The sequence below is a fragment of the Mirounga angustirostris genome, unplaced genomic scaffold (assembly GCF_029215605.1).
Source record: "Mirounga angustirostris isolate CCGP_5_RB_7025 unplaced genomic scaffold, mMirAng1.0.hap1 SCAF_8, whole genome shotgun sequence".
NCBI classification, from domain to species: domain Eukaryota; kingdom Metazoa; phylum Chordata; class Mammalia; order Carnivora; family Phocidae; genus Mirounga; species Mirounga angustirostris.
The window spans coordinates 136479100-136500332 of NW_026991716.1; the positions used below are offsets into that span (position 1 = coordinate 136479100).

The window sequence follows — 21233 nt, forward strand, 5'->3', positions numbered from 1 at the left end:
GTCACAATCTTTCCAGACTCATCTATCCAACAGCTACTGGAACATTTCCACTTGGATGTCCAAGAGATCTTTCAAACTTAACTGTCCAAAACAGAATTCTTTATTTTTTTCTCCCTAAAGTCTTCCTCCATTCATCCTCCCATGGCAACCAAATGGCAAATGGTTTTTGGTGATAAATGATAACTGACCTATCTTGTAGCTCAAGCAAAACACCTAAATGTTGCCTCTGATTCCTTGTTTTCCCCTCACCCCCTGTCCAAACCATGCAAAATTCCTGCTCAATGCCATCTAAATACATCCCAAATCCATCTACCTTTCTTCATCTTTACCGTTACACATCTAGTTGAAATCATCATCATCTCTCACCTGGAATAATGCAATAGCATCCTCAATGTGCTTTTTGTAACTTAAGAAATCCTTCCCAGAGAGATGAAGTTCTGGAGATAGACAGTAGTGACAGCTGCACAAGAACATAAATGCCACCAAACTATACACCTAAAAGCGGCTAAAATGGTAAATTTTATGTTAGGTGAAAAAAACCTTTCCTGGAAACAATATAGCCTCCTATATATTTTTCTAAATATTATGTAGATGTCCTTCACACTGAAGTCTTCAATCCATCTGGAAATCACTGTTGTGAATGGACAGTAACAGGAATCTAATTTAGTCTTTATTCTATATGGATACCACGTATTTCAATATCATTTAGTGAACAGGGTACACTTTCCCCTGTTTTAAAAGACCACTTAGTGGTATGCTAAACTCCCATATTTATGTGGGTGTGTTTCTAACTTTCCATTCTATTCCATCTGACCACTTTTCTATCCCTGAACCAACACTAGCAATTAACACTTAACAAGTAGTCTTAATTATCATGGCTTCATATTGTTTTGATACCTGGGAAGAAGGGACTTCCATTTGATTTTTTTTTTCCCCAAAATTGACTTAGTGATTCCTAGTACTTTGGATTTCCATATATATTTTAGGTTCAGCATGTCAAGTTCCATAAAAAATCATGTATAATTTTAATTAGAATTGCACTGAATTGTAGAATTGGGGAAAACTGACACCTTTATGATACTGAGTCTTGCCACCCGTGAATACAGTGTTTCTCTCCATTTACTTGGCTCTTCTGTTATGTGTTTCAAAGAACATTATAATCTTCTCCCTAGAGGACTATACAGCTTCAGTTTGATCTATTTCTAGATACCTTTAGCTTTGAATACTGGTATGAATAGTACCTTTTTAAAAATTAAAATTCCTAGTTAGCTATTGCTAACTATAAGCAATATAGTTAAATCTTATAGTTAAATCTAAATTTTTAAGCTAAAAATAACTAGAAGTTATTTTTTAATTCAGAAATCTTCCTGAAGGCCATTTTTTCCCCATTTATTGAGTGCTACTTCCCTTTCCCAGATTTGTGATCTCTTCCCTTACCTTATAAATGCATGTATATGCATGTCTACACATATACACACACATTTTTCTTTTGTTTTGTTTCTGGGATGTTTATTCTGTTCCATTCTCCTACTACTACCACACTGTCTTAAATGCTGTAGTTTTATATTTTGATAGCATTACTCTTCTGTCTCAAACTTTTCTTAGCTATTTATGTTCATTTATTTTTCCAAATAAATACTGCAATTATTTTGCAGGTTCTTCCCCAGAGCCCAATCACTCTTAATTACATCACCATCTACCTTCTTGTTAACTGATTTTGCTATCTTTCTCCCCCCACTGTAATTGGCTGCCTGCTCATCATTGTATTCCCAGTGTCTAAAACAGCGTCTGGCACATACCAGGTGCACAAAAATGTTTGCTGAATAAATGGATGGAGATTTTAAACCTGGATGATTCAGAGAAACACAGAAAGAAAAGCAGGTTTTGAAGTAATGGTGAAAGATAAAAACTAGCTCAGTTTTGAGAGGAGGTGCTTAGATTACTCACAGGTGATTAATGTGTAGGCCTCAGGCCAGCACCTGGGGCACAAGAGTGGAGGTTCAATGAGATGGTCAAGAAGGAGAATGCAGGCAAGAGGGTTGGGGGCGGGGAGGAAAGAAAAGATACTTGGAAATAACAAGTGCTGAGGAAGATGTGGAAAAAAAGAAACCCTTGTCCGCTCTTGGTGGGAATACAAGCTGGTGCAGCCACTGTGGAAAACAGTATAGAAAAATTACAGAATTACCATATGATCTAGTAATTCCATTACTGGGTATTTACCCAAAGTAAATGAAAACATTAATTCAAAAAGATATAAACACCCTTATGTTTATTGCAGCATTATTTACCATAGCCAGGATATGGAAGCAGCCCATGTGTCCATCCATAGATGAATGGAGAAAGCAAGTCTATGCAATGGACTATCAGCCTTAAAATAGAATGGAAACTTGCCATTTGCAACAACATGGATGGATATAGAGATTATAATGTTAAGTGAAATAAGTCAAAGACAAATACCATAAGATTTCACTCATAGGTGGAATTTAAGAAACAAAAAAGAGACCAAAAAAAAACCCGACTCTTAAATATAGAGAACTGGGGGTTGCCAAAGAGGAGGTGGATAGGCAGATGTGTGAAACAGGTGAAGGGAATTAAGAGTACACTTACAGTGATGAGCACTGACTAATGCACAGAATTGAATATATAGCACACCTGAAACTAATGTTACATTCTGTTTATACTTGAAAAAATTTTAAAAATTAAAAAAAAGTGTAAAAAAAAATTTTAATCAAAAAGAGACACGTTTTAAGAACCATGCCTAGGGCGAGCGCAGAACCAGCAATACGGAAACGAAAAAGAGGAAAAATTTTGAGGGCTAAGAAGAGGGAAATGAATTTAAGAGCTGGGTTTATTAATGACATAAACACATGAAGTAGTAATGCGCAGCATTCGCTTAATTGGGAAGTACAATTTCACCTAAGGAACCTAAGCAAGAGCCTCATACCTCCACCGGTAAAAGTAATTAAAGAGCGAGCTCTACTAGACTACACACCAAAATTTGGGGAAAGGATTAATTTTAGAACCCTCTGGGGTCTTACAATGACGGTTCGGGGTTTAAAAACCTATCAGCATTCCATCTATGCACCCTCTCGGGTCACAGCTAGAAGCTGTGGTCTGGCAGGTTCCGATTTCAATGAAGCTGTTTCTTACTCCTTCTCATCATCTTTCCGTGACTACCCAGTGAGGGCTGACGGTACCGGCAGGTGCTTTAGGGGCCTCAGGGAGGAACCAGAGCAGGGCAGCGACCGGGAAAGAATAGTCGGGCGGCCCAGGCTCGGAGAGGCCCTCTCTCCCGGCTGCAGGTCGACGGGTCAGCCGGTGTGTCAGGGGCCGCGCCCCCGCGCCGCCTCTCCCCGCTGGGCCGACTTCGCCGAAGCCCTCGCCCGACCCCCACGAGCCCGGGCTCCCCTTCCTACCTGCCGCACGCGGACTCGGCCAGCCCTCAGCCGCTCACCGCCGACCCAGACAGCAGGGAGCCCACCTCTCCCGGCGGTTCCCGGCCGAAGCCCTCCAGCTGGCTACCGGCGGCACGTGATACCACCCCCGTCGCGCCCCGCCCCCTCAACCCTGCTCGCGCTCCGCCTCCCGCCGGCGTGCCCCACCCACAAGAGCGTCGCTGACCGATGACGTAGCCGGCGCAGGCGCCCTTGGCAAGGCCGAAGTGCTGCTGGTTTTGAGCGTGGAGGTACGTGGTGTTGGCTCTCCCAGCGAGAGGGGAAAGTGGGGTGCGTGGAAAACCGAGGGCTCCCGAGGAAAGAGGGGAGGGGGAGAAAAGTCCTAGAAGCCTGTCCTCCGAGTGCTGGGGTACGGGGCGGTGTCCGGCACCTCTCGGGGCCCTTCCTCAAGAGGCTTGGAGGCGTCCCGCAGTAATTGAACCGTGGATTTCATTACGGGTAATGGCTCGCGTCCAGGTGAAGTTTAAGGATTAAGTTGGCGTCCGCTGCGTGGGATATTTTCCTCCTCGGGCAGATCATTGGGGAACCTGATTTATGTGGTAAAAGAACATGAGATCTGGAGACCTGGCTTCTCTCTCTCCCTCCCCCCACCCCTTCCTCTCTCTCTCTCTCCCTCCCCCCCCCGCCCCCCCGGAGCTATGGCTTAGTCTCTTCGCTCCATCTCATCTGTGAAACGAGATAGTCGTCCTCACCATCCCTTTCACAGCTACCATTCTGTGATTTCTGCCTCCCGGAATCTTACCCTTTATCATTATCCTGGGTGGGACTAGAAATCTTGTGACTCGTGTTCTAAACTTGGTTTGGGTACGCGGGCGTAGAGTTAGGTTGCTTGCTTTGATTAGGATTGACTTGGATAGCATCTGCAAGTAAGATTTCTGCATTAATATTCCAATAGACTCATCTTAATTTTTTAAAAATCAGAATATCTATGTTAATGTTAGTCCTATGTTTTTCATAGACTTAAATGTTTAATGTGACATTTAATATTTTGCCTCATTTCAAGAGGCAAATCTCCAAAGTATATTGAGAAAGTTGATGTTTTTTTATTTTACCTTTTTTATTAGCATTTTAAAGGTCATCTGCACCTTCTGACTGGGAAAAGATGGTCAACGTCTTGAAAGGAGTGCTAATAGAATGGTTAGTAGTTTTGATACTTAATGAAATTTAAATCTCCATATTTAATCTTGATATATATGTACCTCCTCTAGAATCCATGTTTTCGTTTTGTTCTAAGATCTAAAGGAATCAGGGGCGCCTGGGTGGCTCAGTCGTTAAAGGTCAGCCTTCAGCTCAGGTCATGATTCCAGCGTCCTGGGATCGAGCCCCACATCAGGCTCCCTGCTCGGTGGGAAGCCTGCTTCTCCCTCTCCCACTCCCCCTGCTTGTGTTCCCTCTCTCACTGTGTCACTGTCAAATAAATAAATAAAATCTTTAAAAAAAAAAAAAAAAGATCTAAAGGAATCAAGTCTTTCAGCTTTCTCAACTTCATTTTTTTATATAACAAGTGAGACAGATTCTATTGCTGCGTTTCTTCCTGGTGCCAGATTTCAATGTCTCAGTCCAGTTGATGTAATTGGCATATTTCCAGCATGTTTTGGTCTGGGGCAGTGTATTTTTTAGATCAACACTCTTTAGAGGAACAGTGCTCATATTGTCCTCCAACCATCAGGGATTGACTAGAATTTTAAGGTCTGCCTATGTCTTCACCATCACAAACTGTGGTCTTGAAAAAGTAAGAAAATCAAGAGCCAGTTGAAGGTTGTCTAAACTAGGCACACATTTCATAGGAGAAGCTAGAAACCTTAATGGTAGCAATGAATTCCTCAAAGGAAGCTATTAAGGGCTTTGTTATCACATAGTCTGAAAAACTAAACTATTGGACCAGTTCTTGCTCAGTCTCCACTTGTTTGTGATGGGAAGGCTGGGGGAGGAGCAAAACCAAACTGTAGGATACTCTGGCATTTAGGACAGCGTTGTCCTATAGAAATATAATGTGAGCCATATATGTAGTCTTAAATCTTCTATTAACCACATTAAGAGTAATTTGAAGCAGGTGAAATTAATGTTTTATTTGACCCAGTGTGTCCAAAATATTTCGACATGTTCTAAATCTTCAAAGTTCTTACTGAGATTTCAAAATTTTGCTGAGTCTTTTTTCATACGACAGCTTCAAAATCCAGTGTGGAGTTTACTTTCACAGCCCATCTCACAGGCTGGCCACATTTCAAGTGCTCCGTACTGAGCAGTGCAGATTTAATGTTTGGATAGACACAACAAAGACAAGAAGAAGAGCCAGTGATGTAGGAGGGAAGCTAAGAGGGAATGTTTCATAAAGGTGAGTGGGCCATGTCCAGTGGTGATGAGAGATGGAATAAGATGAAGACACACTAGAAGTCAGCGATTTCTTTTTTTTCTCTTTTTTTGTTTGTTTTTTTTAATGAGAACTATTTTAGTAGAGAGGTGGAATAGATTTCAGATTGGCGTACTGCCCTAAGTACGGCCCTCTTGCGTCGGGGTTCCCCACTTAGCGGGAAGTCTGCTTAAGAGTCTCTGATTCTCCCTCTCTCTGCCTCTCCCCCCACCCCAGAGTGCGCTGGCGTGCATGCACGCACTCTTTCTCAAATCTTTAAAAAAAAATGTAGGTAATTGAATGTGCTAATAAAACAAAGTGTTGAGGGTAGAGCTAGAGAGTGTAATGCTAAGCGAAACAAGTCGGTCAGAGAAAGATAAATACCATGTGATTTCACTCATGTGGAATTTAAACCAAATAAGCAGAGGGGAAAAAAGCAAGACAAATCAAGAAACAGACTCTTAATTATAGAGAACAAACTGATGATGATGGGGAGTAAGGAGTGCACTTGTGGTGATGAGCACCAGGCGTTGAATGGAAATCTTGAAATGTCGAATCACTAACTTAAGCATTGATTGTGACATTTTTATAATCAAATAATGTAGCAATTAAAGTATTTGAAAACATTTTTAAGTGATATGGGACAATGACATTGTGTAATACAATGGTAAATAAAAAGGTCTGAATGCCTTCATGAAATGACACTGAGCATTTACCAGATACTATCCTAAGCACATGGTACTACTCAGTTTTCACAACCACCCTATGAAATATAGGTTTTTTTTTTTTTAAGATTTTATTTATTTGAGAGAGATACAGATAGTGAAAGAGAGGAGGAGAAGCAGGCTCCCCACTGAGCAGAGAGCCTGACATGGGGCTCAATCCCAGTATCCTGGGATCAGGACCCGAGCCAAAGGCAGACACTCAACCAACTGAACCATGCAGGTGCCCCCCAGATATAGGTATTCTTATCCCCATTTTTAAGATTTTTTGTTTATTTATTTGACAGCACAGCAGGGGGAGCAGCAGGCAGAGGGAGAGGGAGAAGCAGGCTCCCTGATAAGCAAGGAGCCCGACACAGGGCTCGATCCCAGGACCCTAGAATCATGACCTGAGCCAAAGGCAGACGCTGCACCGACTGAGCCACCCAGGCGCCCCCTTACTGTGTTAAGTTTTTAAAAAGAATGTGTGCATGCATATTCTTAGAATATCATATACACAGGCTAGTAATAACAAAAATATTTTTGGAACAGCAAATCCTTTAATAGGGGTAGAAATGGGTAATTTAGACCTTTCTACCTATATCCTCCCACACACCCAGAAACTCTTGGCATTTTAATTGCTCTTCATTTGAGTATCTACTATGAGCAAAGTGTTTTTAGATGTATTCTCTAAATATAAGTACCACTGTCTCCATCTTACTACCTAGGACCCTAAGACATGGAGAGGCTCAGTGATTTCATATATCATACATATTTTGGTTGACTTAGCTGGGCTTGGGGTTAGTCTTCTTTAGCATCATGTCTTTCTAAGAATAAACCTATTGTATGTCATATTGGGAACTTGGGACTGTTATTCTGGTTAGCTCAGTGACCCCTGTGTTGGCCCTTTCTTTCTCTTAAGACCCTATTCATTGCAAATATTTATTGAGCACCTACAATATGCTGAACCCTAATAAAGGTAACTATATCTCAAGCTGGACAATACGCTTATTCCAAAAACACTTTGGAAAATGCTTTTAAGAAGGAAATAAGCAAACAAAGCCATTTCATGTTCAGTAACAGTTTTCTAAAACATTCTGTTCTCAGGACATACAGAATTTGGAGAAATACTTTTAAGATTTTTAAGTAATTATACCTGTTAGCTAATTATTATCAGGAAGGATAGTTTACCATTGCTGAGCCAAGATTATCATTCTTTTTTTTTTTTACTTTTTTTTATTTTACTATGTTAATCATCATACATTACATCATTAGTTTTTGATGTAGTGTTCCATGATTCATTGTTTGAGTATAACACCCAGTGCTCCATTCAGTACGTGCCGTCTTTAATACCCATCACCGAGTTAACCCATCCCCCCGCTCCCTCCGCCAAGACTATCATTCTGATGGGATGGACAGTGCTGACAATTTTGTGCAGGTGACCAGTGAAGTCTCTGATCTGCTTTACATCTAACTGTGTCATCCTGGTAGAGCCTTTGTGGTGTGATACTTTTTAGAATCATGTTTTATAGAGGTTAAACTCACTCAGGTTATGTAGGAGGGAGTTTGATTGATACCTGCCTTCACATCTCCAGGTCAAAGACCTTTTTTTCTTGCTCACTAGCCCTGATCCCAGGACTTTAACCAAGTATGTCTATGGGCACTTGGTTTTGTTTTTCTCTCTTACCAGCAGGTTCTCCCATAGAATCTCTTCATGAGGAAGTAGAATAAATAGCCCTGTATGCAGGCAAGATACTCAAGTTCCCTTAATGTTTCATAATAAAAGTCCCTTAAACTTTGTCCTTTTGAATCATTATAAATTATATTTCAGGTACATGCTTGAGAATTCAGTCTCAAATTGCTTGCTGTTTTCCTTTCAAAAAGTTGAATTGAAGCGGTTAATAAGGGAAGTAGTTATTTCAGTGTCTCACCAGTCACTTTGTAGGTATCTCATTTGTCAGTTAGCAGTGTTTCCCCAGGTATGGGGAATGGTGCTGGTTCAAGATGGTTTGTAGTAGAACACAAAAAAAATTGTTTTTATATGACCAGTTTGATTTATTTGAGGATAAAAACACAGTGGGATGACTGGTGATTCATACCTGGCAAAGTTAAGCTTAAAAGTTGATTTAAAGGCAATTTAAAGAAAAATAAGAAGTAATATGTAGCTGAGGTGTTACAAGAGATGGCTAAATGAGCAAGGATAGTATGCAAAAGGCAAAATTTGAGAACACCAACGTGCTAATTCAAAGCGCATTTGCAAGTCCCCCTGTCACTTAGGTCTCAATCCTTCTCTTACTGTTCCTGTCACCAGCACCTGACACACTGGATCGCTTCCTCTTCTTGAATGTCCTTTGTTCACTTACCTTCCAGGACTCAGGGTTTTCTTCCTACCTCAGTGGTCACTGCTTTATAATCTACTTGGCTCATTTGTCCTTTTCTTCCTAACCTTTTGATATTAGGGAGACTGGGTCTTGGTCCTTGGTCCCTTCTCTGTAGCTGTGTTAATTCCCTTGTCAGAGCTTGATGACTGACTTTTTCTCTTCAGTCCGGACTTCGCCGCTGAAATACGGAATTGTCTATCCACTTTCCTACTCAGTTTTTTGACTTGGGTGCCAGTAGGCATCTCACAGGTAACATGCCTAAAACCCCACTCTTGATTTTCCCAGCAAACCTGTTCTTCCTCCTTCCTCCTCATCTCAGTAAAAGGCAACTCCACTTTTTCATTTGCTCTGACTGAATATGTTGAGAGTCTCCTTAATTCTTCTCCTTCAAAGCTGGAATCTAGTTTCAGCAAGTTAGGCAGGCTTTACATTCAACATATGTCTATAGAATCCAGACACTTCTCCCCTCACTGTTACCATGTGGGTCCAAACCATTATCATCTCTTGCCTGGGTTACTACAGTCACCTTCTCATCAGTCTCCCTATTTCTACCCTTGCCCTCACTACCCTCCAGTCTTTTCTCAACGCTGCAGGCAGTATGATCCTTGCGTTTAAAATTGAAGTCAGTCTGTAAGTTAAATCATGTCACTCAATAAAAGCCAAACTGCTAAAATCACCTCCAAGGCCCTTTGTGATCTGGCCCAGCTATAACTTTCTGACCTCATCTTCCACTTCTGTCCCCTTTAGTCACCCCTCTCCAGCCTCATGGCCTTACTCTTCACCCTGCCTAGGACGCCCTTGCCTGAGTCACTACATGCCTTGCTTACTGCCTCTTGTTCGTTCAGATGTCACTGCTCAGTAAGGCCTTTCCTGCCTCCCCTGTTTAAACTTACAAGGTCCTATCACTTTCATCACTGCCATTTCTCATCCTACTTCCCTACATTTTGTGTGTGTGTGTGTGTGTGTATCGTAATGCTACCAGTAGAATATAAGCTCCATAATGGAGGATTCTGAATTGTTTTGTTTACTGCTGAAGACCCAGGACTAGAGTAGTACCTAGCACATGACAGGTGCTCAATAAATATTTATTGAATGAGTGAATAAAGCTTAAAGTAGCAAATTTACTTCTGAACCAGTCAATTCTGCAGATTAGAATGCTCATTCTAATTCTGCAACCATAGAATATGACTGAATTTTGCCAAACCTAGGTTATTGTTCCAAACAAGTGTAAGATGACAGGCATACTAGAAACTAAATTTAAAATTTATGTCAGTTCTGATGTGGACAGACTTGTTTGTTTATTCACATTTTATGGTGTAGTAAATTGTTAATAAAATCACTGTAATGGTAAGTTACTGAAAATAATTAAAATCATCTCTAGGAAGACTTGACTTTATTAATAGTTAATATACCATGAACCATACTCATATGGTGATTGAAATAAGTCCTTTACCTTTGTTAGCTTCACTTACACCTAGTTTGTACTTGAAAAAAGTAAAACTTGTTTTTAATTTTTTCAGGAAATTACACTGACCTCATTTTTGCTAAACACATTATTGTACATTATATTAGGTCTAAAGAGTGTCCTTTGTTGTGATTCAGGGTTTTTATGACATGTTTCTGTAAATCCTAGAAATCGTTTGTTTTGTTTTTATTTTTAGATTTATGTATTTATTTGAGAGACAGGTGTGGGAGAGCTGGTGGGGAGGGGTGGGAAGAGGGAGAGAGAATCCTCAAGCAGACTCCCTGCTGAGCTCGGAGCCCAACATGGGGCTTGCTCCCAGGACCCTGAGGATTATGACCTGAGCTGAAATAAAGAGTTGGACACTTAGCCAGCTGACTCACCCAGGCACCCCATGTAAATCCTAGAAATTGTATCCCTCTTTTCCTTGTGACTTTATTCATTCCAAACTAAAAATCACAAATAAATAGAATTAAATTTGTGTCTCTTCTTTGAGCTCAGTATTCTCAAGAAGATTTTGGTAGGATTTCCTTTAAAGATTCTGAGTGATAGTTCAAACTTATAAAGTTCAGAATTTTAAGGAGGAAAAAAAAAAACTTGGGAACCTACTGCAAGCCAAACACTATCCTTGGCATTATTTCCCTCTAATTTTTATAACAGTTCTGTTATGTAGGCTCATTTTGTGGTGTTGAAGATTAAGTATATATTAAGGTCACACAAGTAAGTGATAAAACTGAGATTGAATCCAGATCTGACTTTTACTGTTCACCCTGCTTTATCACAGTGACTGTTTAACTGATTTTGTAAATTAATTTTTCACAGGCAAGATAGTGAAATCTATTGGCGTCTTAAATGTAATGGTCATGGGCAAGTAAGGAAATTAATTTTTTAAATCAGTTAAGGGAGCTGTGATTCTAGGCCCTATTAACTACAAAGCTCTGAACATTACTTTTTCACTTGTCAGTGACAAATTACTCTTTTAAAATCTTATCATTGGCCTCTTTCTCTAAAACTTGATGGAACAGTTCTAATACTTGAGACAGAGGGAGTGAGGGATTGAGTAACAGTTTAGAACTTTTAAAGTTACCCTAAAAATTCTGCATGCCCAATTCTCATTGCTCAGGTGTAATTTGACAGCTCAGTGAGTCGTTATCATGTGTTTCTCTCTGCAGTGACCCTGCCATGAAGCAGTTCCTGCTGTACTTGGATGAATCAAATGCCTTAGGGAAGAAGTTCATCATTCAAGACATTGATGACACTCATGTCTTCGTTATTGCAGAGTTGGTTAACGTCCTCCAGGAGCGAGTAGGTGAATTAATGGACCAAAATGCTTTTTCTCTTACCCAGAAGTGAAGATACTCAATATTGATCACTTGGGAATTACAAGTAACAAATGTGAGAGACGGTCACCATTCAGTGTCCTGTGTGACTGATGAGACTTAGTGGCTTAGGCACATATCATGGGAAACCTGTGATGTTGTTTGTTCAGAAAAAAGTCCCTGAACTGATTTTCTTGTTTTTTTCCCCAGTACATGTACCCTAGAATTTAAAAAAAAGAAAGAAAAAAACTTCAATGGTTGTCTGTAATTTGGCTTTTATTATCCTACATTAAAATATAAATGTAAATGGTTTTTGAATACCAATTTAATACATTAAGAATATAATGGAATATGCCTTTATCAGTTTAACCTAGGTGTTTGTTTTGCTTGTTCCTGTTAATGTGGGATTTTGTAGTGTGGGTGTGGTTTGTTCTGATCTAATTAGAAACTTCACAGATTGATTACTTAGATAAATATGCCAAGGTGGGACCTTTGGTAATATTTATGTTTTTGCAAATAATATCTGCATAGTGGCCAGCTGTACTGGTGAAGAAGATGGGGAAGAGAACCATGTTACATTAATGTAAACTACACTTTGCATTTCCCTAAAAATACAGTGTTTTAAAAGTACAGAGTATTTGGGGCGCCTGGGTGGTTTAGTTGGTTAAGCGTCCGACTCTTGATCTCAGCTCAGGTCTTGATCTCAGGGTCATGAGTTCAGGCCCCACGTGTAGAAGATTAGAAATAACCAATGGGCATGTTGCGTTGCAAGCTTTATCTTTTCCTTGTCCAAACGTTTTTGGTCACATTTTCCTTTCTCATCAGGACAAGTGTTCTTTTGTTTAAAAAAAAGAAAAAAGATCTGTTTTATTTGTGCCTTATTCCATATGAGAATCCGTTTAAACTCTTTTTAAAAAGAAATAAGGACTGTAGAAAGAGTACAGCATAAGGAATATAGTCAATAATATTGTAATAACATTGTATGGTGACAGATGGTAAGTAGACATACCGTGGTGAGCATTTTGTAATGTATACAATTGTCAATTCACTATGTTTTACACCTAAAACTAACAGAATATTGTGTATCAACTACAATTTTAAAGAAAGGGAAGGAGGAGCAGCTAGAAACAAAGTGCGTCTTGTGGGAAGCGGGATGATTGGGTTAAGATATGTTGCATATGGTTTTATGATTGTTTGGAGGCAGAAATAACACTGACAGGAGCTTTGCTTCCCTTCCTGAAAATAGCGTTAACTAGGATGTGTTCACGTGATGAGAATTTTCTAAGAGAGAAGAGGACTTTTGCAATGCCATAACCCAGTTTTCTTCCCTCGTATGGTGTGCTTATTCAAAGCACCTGTGTACCATTTTCACTCACTTACGCAAACTGGACACTTCTACTGTTTGGTACAGTAGGTCCTCCATTATCGGTGGTTTCACTTTTCCACCAGCAACCAAGGTCCAGAAGCAGATGATTCTCCTTCTCACTATCGTCAGAAGGTTGATAGTAACCTAATGCTGTCACGATGCTTATGTCATTCACTTCACTTCATCTCATCATATGGGCATTTTGTCATCTCACATGAGGATCCCACAAGAGCAAAGACGGTGAGTATAGTACAGTGAGAGAGAGAGAGAGAGAGAGACCATATTCACATAACCTTAATTACAGTTTATTGTTATTCTATTAATTATTGTTCTTAATCTCTTACTGTGCCTAATTTATAAATTAAACTTTGTCATAGGTATATACATATAGGAAAAAACATAGTATACATGGGGCTCAGTACTTTCTGTGGTTTCAGGCATCCACTGGGGGTCTTGTAATATAATTACCCATCTATCATGATTCCCACCAAAACAATCAATCCACAGAAGTTTGATTCTCATATAACAGTGCAAACCATTTTGTGGCATTATTGGTACATTTGGTACTAAAATTTGTTGAGTAGAAAATATATTTCTTGAGAATTTCCTGCTGTACTGAAATGGTACTGAATCTTGTATTTCGGGCATATCTAAGTCAATTTCAAATAAACCTCAGGTATTTGTCAGCTAATACCTTTTATATTAACATGAAACCTTAAGAAAATTTTTCTTAAAATCCCAGGTTAAAAGGTATGGAAAAACTATATTGGACAGTGAATGCAAGGAGTCTTATGTGAAGGAAAATCTTTTTATTTTTTTCCCAAAGATTTTACTTACTTATTTGATAAAGAGGGAGCAGAAGCGGGGGAGGGAGAGGGAGAAGCAGACTCCACTGAGCAGGGAGCCCAACATGGGCTCAATCCCAGGACCCCAAGATCATGACCTGAGCCAAATTAATCGACTGAGCCACTTAACCGACTTAACTGAGCCACCCAGGCACCCCAGCTCTCGTTCTTTAAAAAAGTCATATTGGAGCAAATGTTAAGTATTTCTCTCTGGACACTGCATTAAGAAAGATAGGACATTGTGACACTAGGAAGCCCACTTGCAGCTATTTAGTTGATTTGTTCAACTACGAGAGAATAGGACATAACCAACTGACATTTTACCTAGACTTTCCTTTTTGGAATCTGATTGACATTATTTGATTTGGTACACTTTAGATGTTGAGAATAAGAGATGTAGGCTGCTTGGTAGTGGAGAAATTGACTACTGTCTTTTAAAAATGAAGTCCTGAATATTATGAAAAGGTAGTATTAACTAAATTGTCTTAACTTGCAAAAAAGAATCATTTTAATTGACGGAAGTTAGGTGATCAGTCACAGATATCTGTGTACTAAAATTGTGATACTTAGAGTTATACTAATTTCTAACTTCTTGATAGGTTTTTTTTTTCCTTACATACTGTATCAGGTCAAAATTCTTAATTCCTTGAACACTGATTTCCTTGTGAAATTTAATGTGATCACTTTAAAATTCCAAGCATCCTAAGTATGCATCACAGTTAATGTAAAAATGTATATTGAGGAATCAGTTTTGGTGAACAGTAATTGAACTCTACTGATAATGGGCAACAAAGACTACTCCCCTTTATTGCTGATAGACACCACAGGTGGTAATCAAAATTAATGATTATATTGCTTAACATCAGCTGTAACAGGTGATTTGACATAACTTTATTATTTTCTGAAAAGATGGTAAATAGTGTGTACTTACTCTAGTTTGTAGTTACTCAATAAACCTCATTTACCTCTCAAGAAACTAAATAAAAGCTCTGATATGATTCCTTCTGATTTAACTAGAATACTGGGATCATTCTCTTAACATTCTCCTATCTTAACACATAGGAAGAGGATATATTTTAAAAGTGAAAAAATTATGCCGTTTGCAAATATAGTCAATAAACATTCTCACGTGTATGTAACTACTTCATTTGCAGCAAAGATAACACTGAAAGATCTATTGGTGAGGTTACTGAATAAGCTTTTTAAGTACTTTATTCTCACTATAGGAAAGTGATTAAGGGACAACCTGCATCCAAATGTCTGCTCCCTGCTTGCTGGCCCTGGGATCTTGGACAGGTCATTGAATTTCTCTCTGAAAATAGGAATACCTGTTCTCAGAAACAGTTTGGTGATTGTAAGTTAACGTGTCAGGCACATGATTCTGAACTTTAGTTACTTTGAATCTAGAAGAGCACCGCGGAAGATGGGTTGGGATTTCAGCACACACCCACACACACACCCAAGGACACTTTAAAAAATTTCTGCATAATCAATGCAGTGAGAATGAGCAGATGGGGGAGGAGGGGAATTCTTAGAAAATGAGCATTGGATACATAGCATACTGTGGCCCACTACCTTCACTAATCTTGAAGCTGCTCTTGGGCAACTTGAATCTTGTTGGGAAATACCCAAACAGTTCATTTTTCCGAGACTGTCCCCAGGGCCCAAGGGTGCAAGAACACCCGGCTCCAGGGTCCCAAACTAGATCTGACTCCTGGCTGCTGACAAAATCCAAAGGCAGAGAGACAGTGGTAAAATAAGAAAGGAATTTATTTCAGCGAGGCCAACACTGGGAAGATGGACTAACATTTCAAGGAGTGTTGCTGAAGTGCTGAAAATACTTGTGGGTTCATATAAGGAGAACGTGGGGCAAAGGTCGGTGGGTCCGTGCAGGTTGGACAATACAGGTCAGGTCACTCACTGTCTTGGGGTCAGGCATGTGGGGGCTTGCTGGCATCCACACAGACATAAACAGATTGAATCACGTAACATCTGTACCATGCAAGGTTAACATTCATATTAATTCTGATTATTTAAGAGAAATAAAACAATTACAGAATTGAGGTCCTGTTTGTATTCTTCCTCAGTCACAGTCTTCTTTTTTTGCTTTCCCAATACAAATGTGACCCTGACGTTGATGAATCATCATCCATGGCTTTTGCTTGTATTAGTATGTATCCATCAGAAATACATACTCTTGTGTGTTTTAAACATAAATGATACATAAGAGATAGAATCATGTAAACCACCATTCTATAATTCTTTTCCCACTATTTTTGAGATCTGTCATGTTACATATTTGGATTCAGTTCATTCATTGTAACTTACTGTCCAATCATGTGAATACATACGATTTACACATCTGCTCCTTTATTGATAAACTTTTAAGGGATCTCTGAATGTTACTACAGCGAGCATTTTTCTGTATCTCTTCCCCTGTGCAAGTGTTGTGCATTGTTTCTCAGAAATGGAGTTATTAGGTCAAGAGTCAGACACACTTTGACCTTCAAGAAATCTTGCCAGATTATGCTCCAAAATAGTTGAGTCAATTAAAACTATACCAGCGAAATGTGAAAGTTCTGTTTCTCCACATCCTTGCCAGCACTTCTGCTAATCTAATGGATTTAAAAACTGTGTTTTTATCTTTTTATATTTATTTTCGAAAGCTGTTTCAGTCTTGTGTATGTGTAATGGGTCATTACACATCTCATGTTTAATGGAAAATATATGGTATTTCAGCTTCATTATTATTTTTACAGGTTGGCCTTTACCCTACCCTTTATTCTAACACTAAACCAGTGGGCAAATACCATTTGTAACAACTGAATTGTAAATGAGCTGTTATACAAAGACAGTTTATGTTCATAAGTCGGAGACTTCCTGCAATAAGCTAGTTTTCCCTCTTCATCTAAATTTTGCTAAAAACAGCAAACCATATCTTAAACGTAGCTTAAGATATTTAGCTGCTCCAGTTGATCAATAAGATGCGATAGATAGAAATTTTCAGGTTGAATTTTTCAAGCACACTTTTTCATTGAAGTATAACATACAAAAATGCACAAATCAGAAATGTACAGATCTCTGAATTTTCACCAACTGAACACACCTCTCTAACAGCACCCAGATCAAGGAAAAGAAAATTAAACCACCATCCAAGAAACCCTCCCATACAAAACACCTGCTGTCACAACCGACCCAAGGGTAAACCCTGTCCTGACTTTGAATAGCACAGATTTGTCTCGCTTCTTTTTTAACTTTATATCAGTGCAGTCAAGCAGCATGTACTCTTGCGCTTGGCATCTGTCACTCAGCATTGTATTTGCGCGATTCCTCTGTGCTCTTGCATGATGTAATAGTGTTTCAGTCTCATTGCTGTATGAAAAGTATTGTTTCTCAACAACACTAGAGATTTTTTGGTTAATAAGTCCTAAAAATAACTATACATGTATTAAACTTCATTTTGAACTTGACAAACACACATCCAAAAAACTTGTCACTCACGCTAACATTTTTTTCTTCCAATGTCAGAATGTATATAACTTTGAGAGAAGAAATGGAAGTACAAAGTGTAACTGGAAAATATGTTGGCATTAGTTACATTGATATTCTATGTTATTATAATAGCTTTTTCAATTCATTCAGCCCTTCATTCAAAAAATAAGTGCCTGCCAGGCACTTATCCTGGGGCTCAGGATAAGGGCACCGGTGGCTCAGTCGGTTAAGCATCTGCCTTTGGCTCAGGTCATGATCCCGGGGTCCTGGGATCGAGCCCCGCAATAGGCTCCAGCCCCACATTGGGTTCCTTGCTCAGCGGGGCGTCTATTTCTCCCTCTCCTTCTGTCCCTCCCCCTGCTCTTGCTCTCTCAAATAAGTAAATAAAATCTCTTTTAAAAAAAACAAGCTCAGGATATATAGAATAAGACAGATTTAGTCCTCATTTGGCAACATGGAGAGCAGAATTCAGTTACTCACCTGCATGTGCCTGTACAAAAGTACAAACATTCAAAACTCTTCCAAACTTCTGAGAAAAATTGATGCTCTGAGACAGATGTGGATGTGCTATGTTTATCCTGTGACATCCATGTGTTCTCTAGCACCTTGCTGTGTACTTCCCAGGAGTGCACATAGCCTAACTTCAGAGGCATAGGGTCCAGTTATGTAGATAAAAATAAAATGAAGGCCATCCTGTTGCTCTATCTCCCTGGGAGATATCATTGGGAACATACACTACTTTATTCTAATCCTTTCCTGAGCGGGCAACCCTCTGACCTGACGTTTGGTCACCAGAAGACAGTGGTCAATGCATATGATTGTCGTGGTGGTTAGTGGTTGTCCTCTTCAACTTTATCCTAGAACCAGAGACGACCTGCTTGATCATTGTGGTTACGTAATGAAAAAGCATAATCTTAAGGTTTGAAGATTTCTGTGTCTGTAAATAAATTTATAAATATCTGATTTCTGGAGAAAATATATAGTACAGCTTCAAGTCCTTTTCTTTTTTTTAAGGACTTTATTTATATTTGAGATAGAGAACTGGGGGAGGGCTCGAGGGGGAGGCAAAGAGACAAGCAGACTGCACTTGAGGGCGGAATCCCATGCGGGCTCGATCTCACAACCCTGATTTTTGTTTTCTTAAAACCCAGATGAGGTCCAATAAGTTTACTCTTTGGTGGCTCTATCCCACCATCTTATTTACTCACATGACATTTATATTTGGGAAGAAAAAAGGCAATTTGACACATTAGCTCCTCAAGCTTTTTTTTAATACTAGTTCTAACAGCTGATCTTGAGATCTACACATGGCCAGGTGGCAAAGGGCTTCCAAATTCCAAATGCACAGGAAGCCAGTTGAGGTTATTTTAAAAATAATTACGCCTCAGGGACAGGAAGTGCCTGGTCTTTTCCTCTCTTATAGTCTCCAGGCAAGCAACCCTTCAGAACCCTCGGCACTCCCAAAGCCCCCAGACTCCATGACCCCAACCTGATTGACAGAATGCTGTCTCTCCCTCTTCCCCTGCACCGTCTCTCCCTCTGAAGCTAGAGCCTCAGATTAACCACATCAGTGGCCTCTTCTTCCCCAGAAAGCGAAATTTTGGAAGCTGCTAGGCTAGTGTTCCAGGATGCCCTGACGAGTCCCCAAACCGCTCTGGAAGGAGCCTCTCTGGGTCAAGGGAGAGGACTAGAAAACTGACTTGAGGAGCCACAGGAAGAGCAGATTAGGGTGTCAACGAGGGTCTTCCCAGCCCTCATCATGTGCCTGCTGATCACCCTAGTGCCTTTCCTGCTTGTGACCTGAAACTCTCCCTTCTGCCGCCACCCCAATCTGGGGAGAAACGTAGGGATTAAAGACGTGCGATACGGGGGGGGGGGGGGGGGGTGGTACTGCGAGGAAGCTTTATAATGTCACCCAGTCCACAGAGAAGCAAATAACACCTTTACCAAAACAAAGCCAGGCTCATTTCTGACAAGAAATAGGGCCAAAGTTGTTAGTAAAAGAAATACAAAAGGAATTCCGAGATGCCTCTCTACAGATGCTGCCCTGTCCCGTGCCTTTGGGCGACTTGGCCAGAGGTGGCAGGTGCCTGGCTTTGCTCCTTGTCAGTGCCTTTGGATGAAGAAAAGGGCACCCTTTCTAACCTGGGACTTAACAGCTGTAAGTAGGGACCTGGAAACCGTCAGTGCAGAAGAGAAATGCCAACATGTGACAGGACAGCTAGGTGGCTGACTGCCTACCGCTCACTCAATTTCCCTTCAGCCATGCCAAACAAGTGAACCGCTCCATTTGCCAATCCTACACAAATTCTATGACAGAATTTACCATTATTGCCTCTGGAGTCATTAGATGTCCACTTCGTATATTTAGATATTAATTCCCCCCTTTTAAAGGCAATGTATCATGGGGCGCCTGGGTGGCTCAGTTGGTTGAGCATCCGACTTCGGCTCAGGTCATGATCTCAGGGTCCTGGGATCAAGCCCCAGGTTGGGCTCCAGGCTAAGCGGAGAGTCTGCTTGTCCCTTTCTCTCTCCTTCTGCCTCTCCCCCTCCCCCTGCTCATGCTCACTTTCTCTCTCTCAGATAAAATCTTTTTAAAAAATTTATTTAAAAAAGTAATATGTCGTATAACATGAAAATAAGAAAAAATATTTGCCACAACCTCACCACCCTAATCCAGCCAAAATTAGCACTTTAATGTATTTCCTGCAAATATTCTCCAGTGTGCTCTACAGCCCTGTGGACATCTGCTGGCCCAGTGAAACATCCCCGGCCGTGCATTTAGGGAAGATGGGCCACCTTCTAGAAACTAGTGTCCCAACTGGCCTTCAAACACCCTGCACCTTGAAGTGGGCTCCGCCCAACTCATTCCCACACTTTCTCCATGTGGGTGTCTTCTCATTGCCCCTGCTCTTTTAATTTAGTGATATTGGGACACCCTCTCCCCTGACCCCACCTCCTGTTTGCCAACCCGCGTCTCCCCCAAGTCCATCTGCAGGCCACTGGAGAGAGTTCCCTCTTGGCTCAGTCCCAAACACATCTCACCATAAACTCTACTTTCACCAAATGGTATAGTCCAGAACAATTCCCTCTCTGCCTTCAACAGGAGGGTGGAATTTGGGTCTTTGTCCATTATGCATATGTCACCTTATTTGATTGCTGTCGGGCTTCACCCTGTGCTGTAATCTCAACTTCATCTCAGCTTCTCAAATTCATTTCAACTTCAAGGCCCAGAAGACCAACAGTGTCCACTGCAAATGCCTGAACTCCCCTGTTTTTACCCATTCTGCCTTCGTTGCAGCCACTGATCCTCCCCCACCCTTTATTTTTAAAGATTTTATTTTTAAGTAATCTCTGTACCAAACATGGGGCTCAAACTTAGAATCCCAAGGTCAAGAGTCCCATGCTCTACCAACTGAGCCAGTCAGCGTCCCACTGATCCCCCTTTTTAAGATTGCATTGTGACTTTTTAAACTAAGAGATTGTACCTTCTGGCTTCTGACTTTTGGTTCCCCTTAAAGGGTATTGGTTTACACTCAAGTTGCTAGCTCTGCCTGACCCAGACAATTCTAGGAGCAGACCTAATCTTAGCTAGGTCCTGGAGCAACCCTTGGGGGACCATTGTAACTGGAGTATGCATGCAAATGTGTACCCAATGGTGTTATAAGCAATTCTCCATGCCCAGTATTTCCTTTAAAAATCATAGGTTTTAATGACCGCTGGGTACCTTCATATATCATAATTTATTTAGCCATTTCTCTATTGCTGGAATTTAGGTGGTTTCCAGTATTTTGAGTGTCTAAATAATACAGTGATGAATAAATTGTACAAAAATTTAAGATTATTTCCTTAAGAAAGATTC

The 21233-nt window shown here is 40.4% G+C and overlaps 2 protein-coding genes across 12 annotated transcripts in view; one reads left to right on the forward strand and one right to left on the reverse strand.

The window, feature by feature from the left end:
- SERAC1 (serine active site containing 1) overlaps positions 1 to 21233 on the reverse strand; it is a 266492-nt gene that overhangs the window by 55815 nt on the left and 189444 nt on the right. For 2 of the 10 annotated variants that reach the window (XM_064598297.1, XM_064598294.1), the window contains exon 1: positions 3417 to 3550. The exons of 1 other annotated variant lie outside the window; for it this stretch is intronic. The gene's annotated coding sequence lies outside the window, so the exon portion shown is untranslated. Of the gene's footprint in view, positions 1 to 3416; positions 3551 to 21233 lie in introns of those variants that run through there. 7 more of the 10 variants (XM_064598301.1, XM_064598302.1, XM_054505626.2 and 4 more) reach the window with 4 other exon arrangements.
- On the forward strand, positions 3561 to 11923 carry GTF2H5 (general transcription factor IIH subunit 5). Of its 2 annotated transcripts, none has more exons than XM_045865819.3 (3): positions 3561 to 3685; positions 4520 to 4592; positions 11522 to 11923. In XM_045865819.3, the coding sequence occupies exons 2-3, from the start codon at positions 4558 to 4560 to the stop codon at positions 11700 to 11702; spliced, it is 216 nt and encodes a 71-aa protein (XP_045721775.1). In that variant the 5' UTR covers positions 3561 to 3685; positions 4520 to 4557; the 3' UTR covers positions 11703 to 11923. The 2 variants fall into 2 exon arrangements, with proteins under 2 accessions (XP_045721775.1, XP_064454373.1); XM_064598303.1 differs by lacking the exon at positions 3561 to 3685 and adding an exon at positions 3705 to 3725.

Excerpts from the sequence above, each read along its gene's own strand:
- GTF2H5 (XM_045865819.3), top strand. The coding sequence starts at position 4,558 with ATGGTCAACGTCTTGAAAGGAGTGCTAATAGAATG. Across the intron at positions 4,593-11,521 it reads AAAGGAGTGCTAATAGAATG|TGACCCTGCCATGAAGCAGT; the intron begins GTTAGTAGTTTT and ends TTCTCTCTGCAG.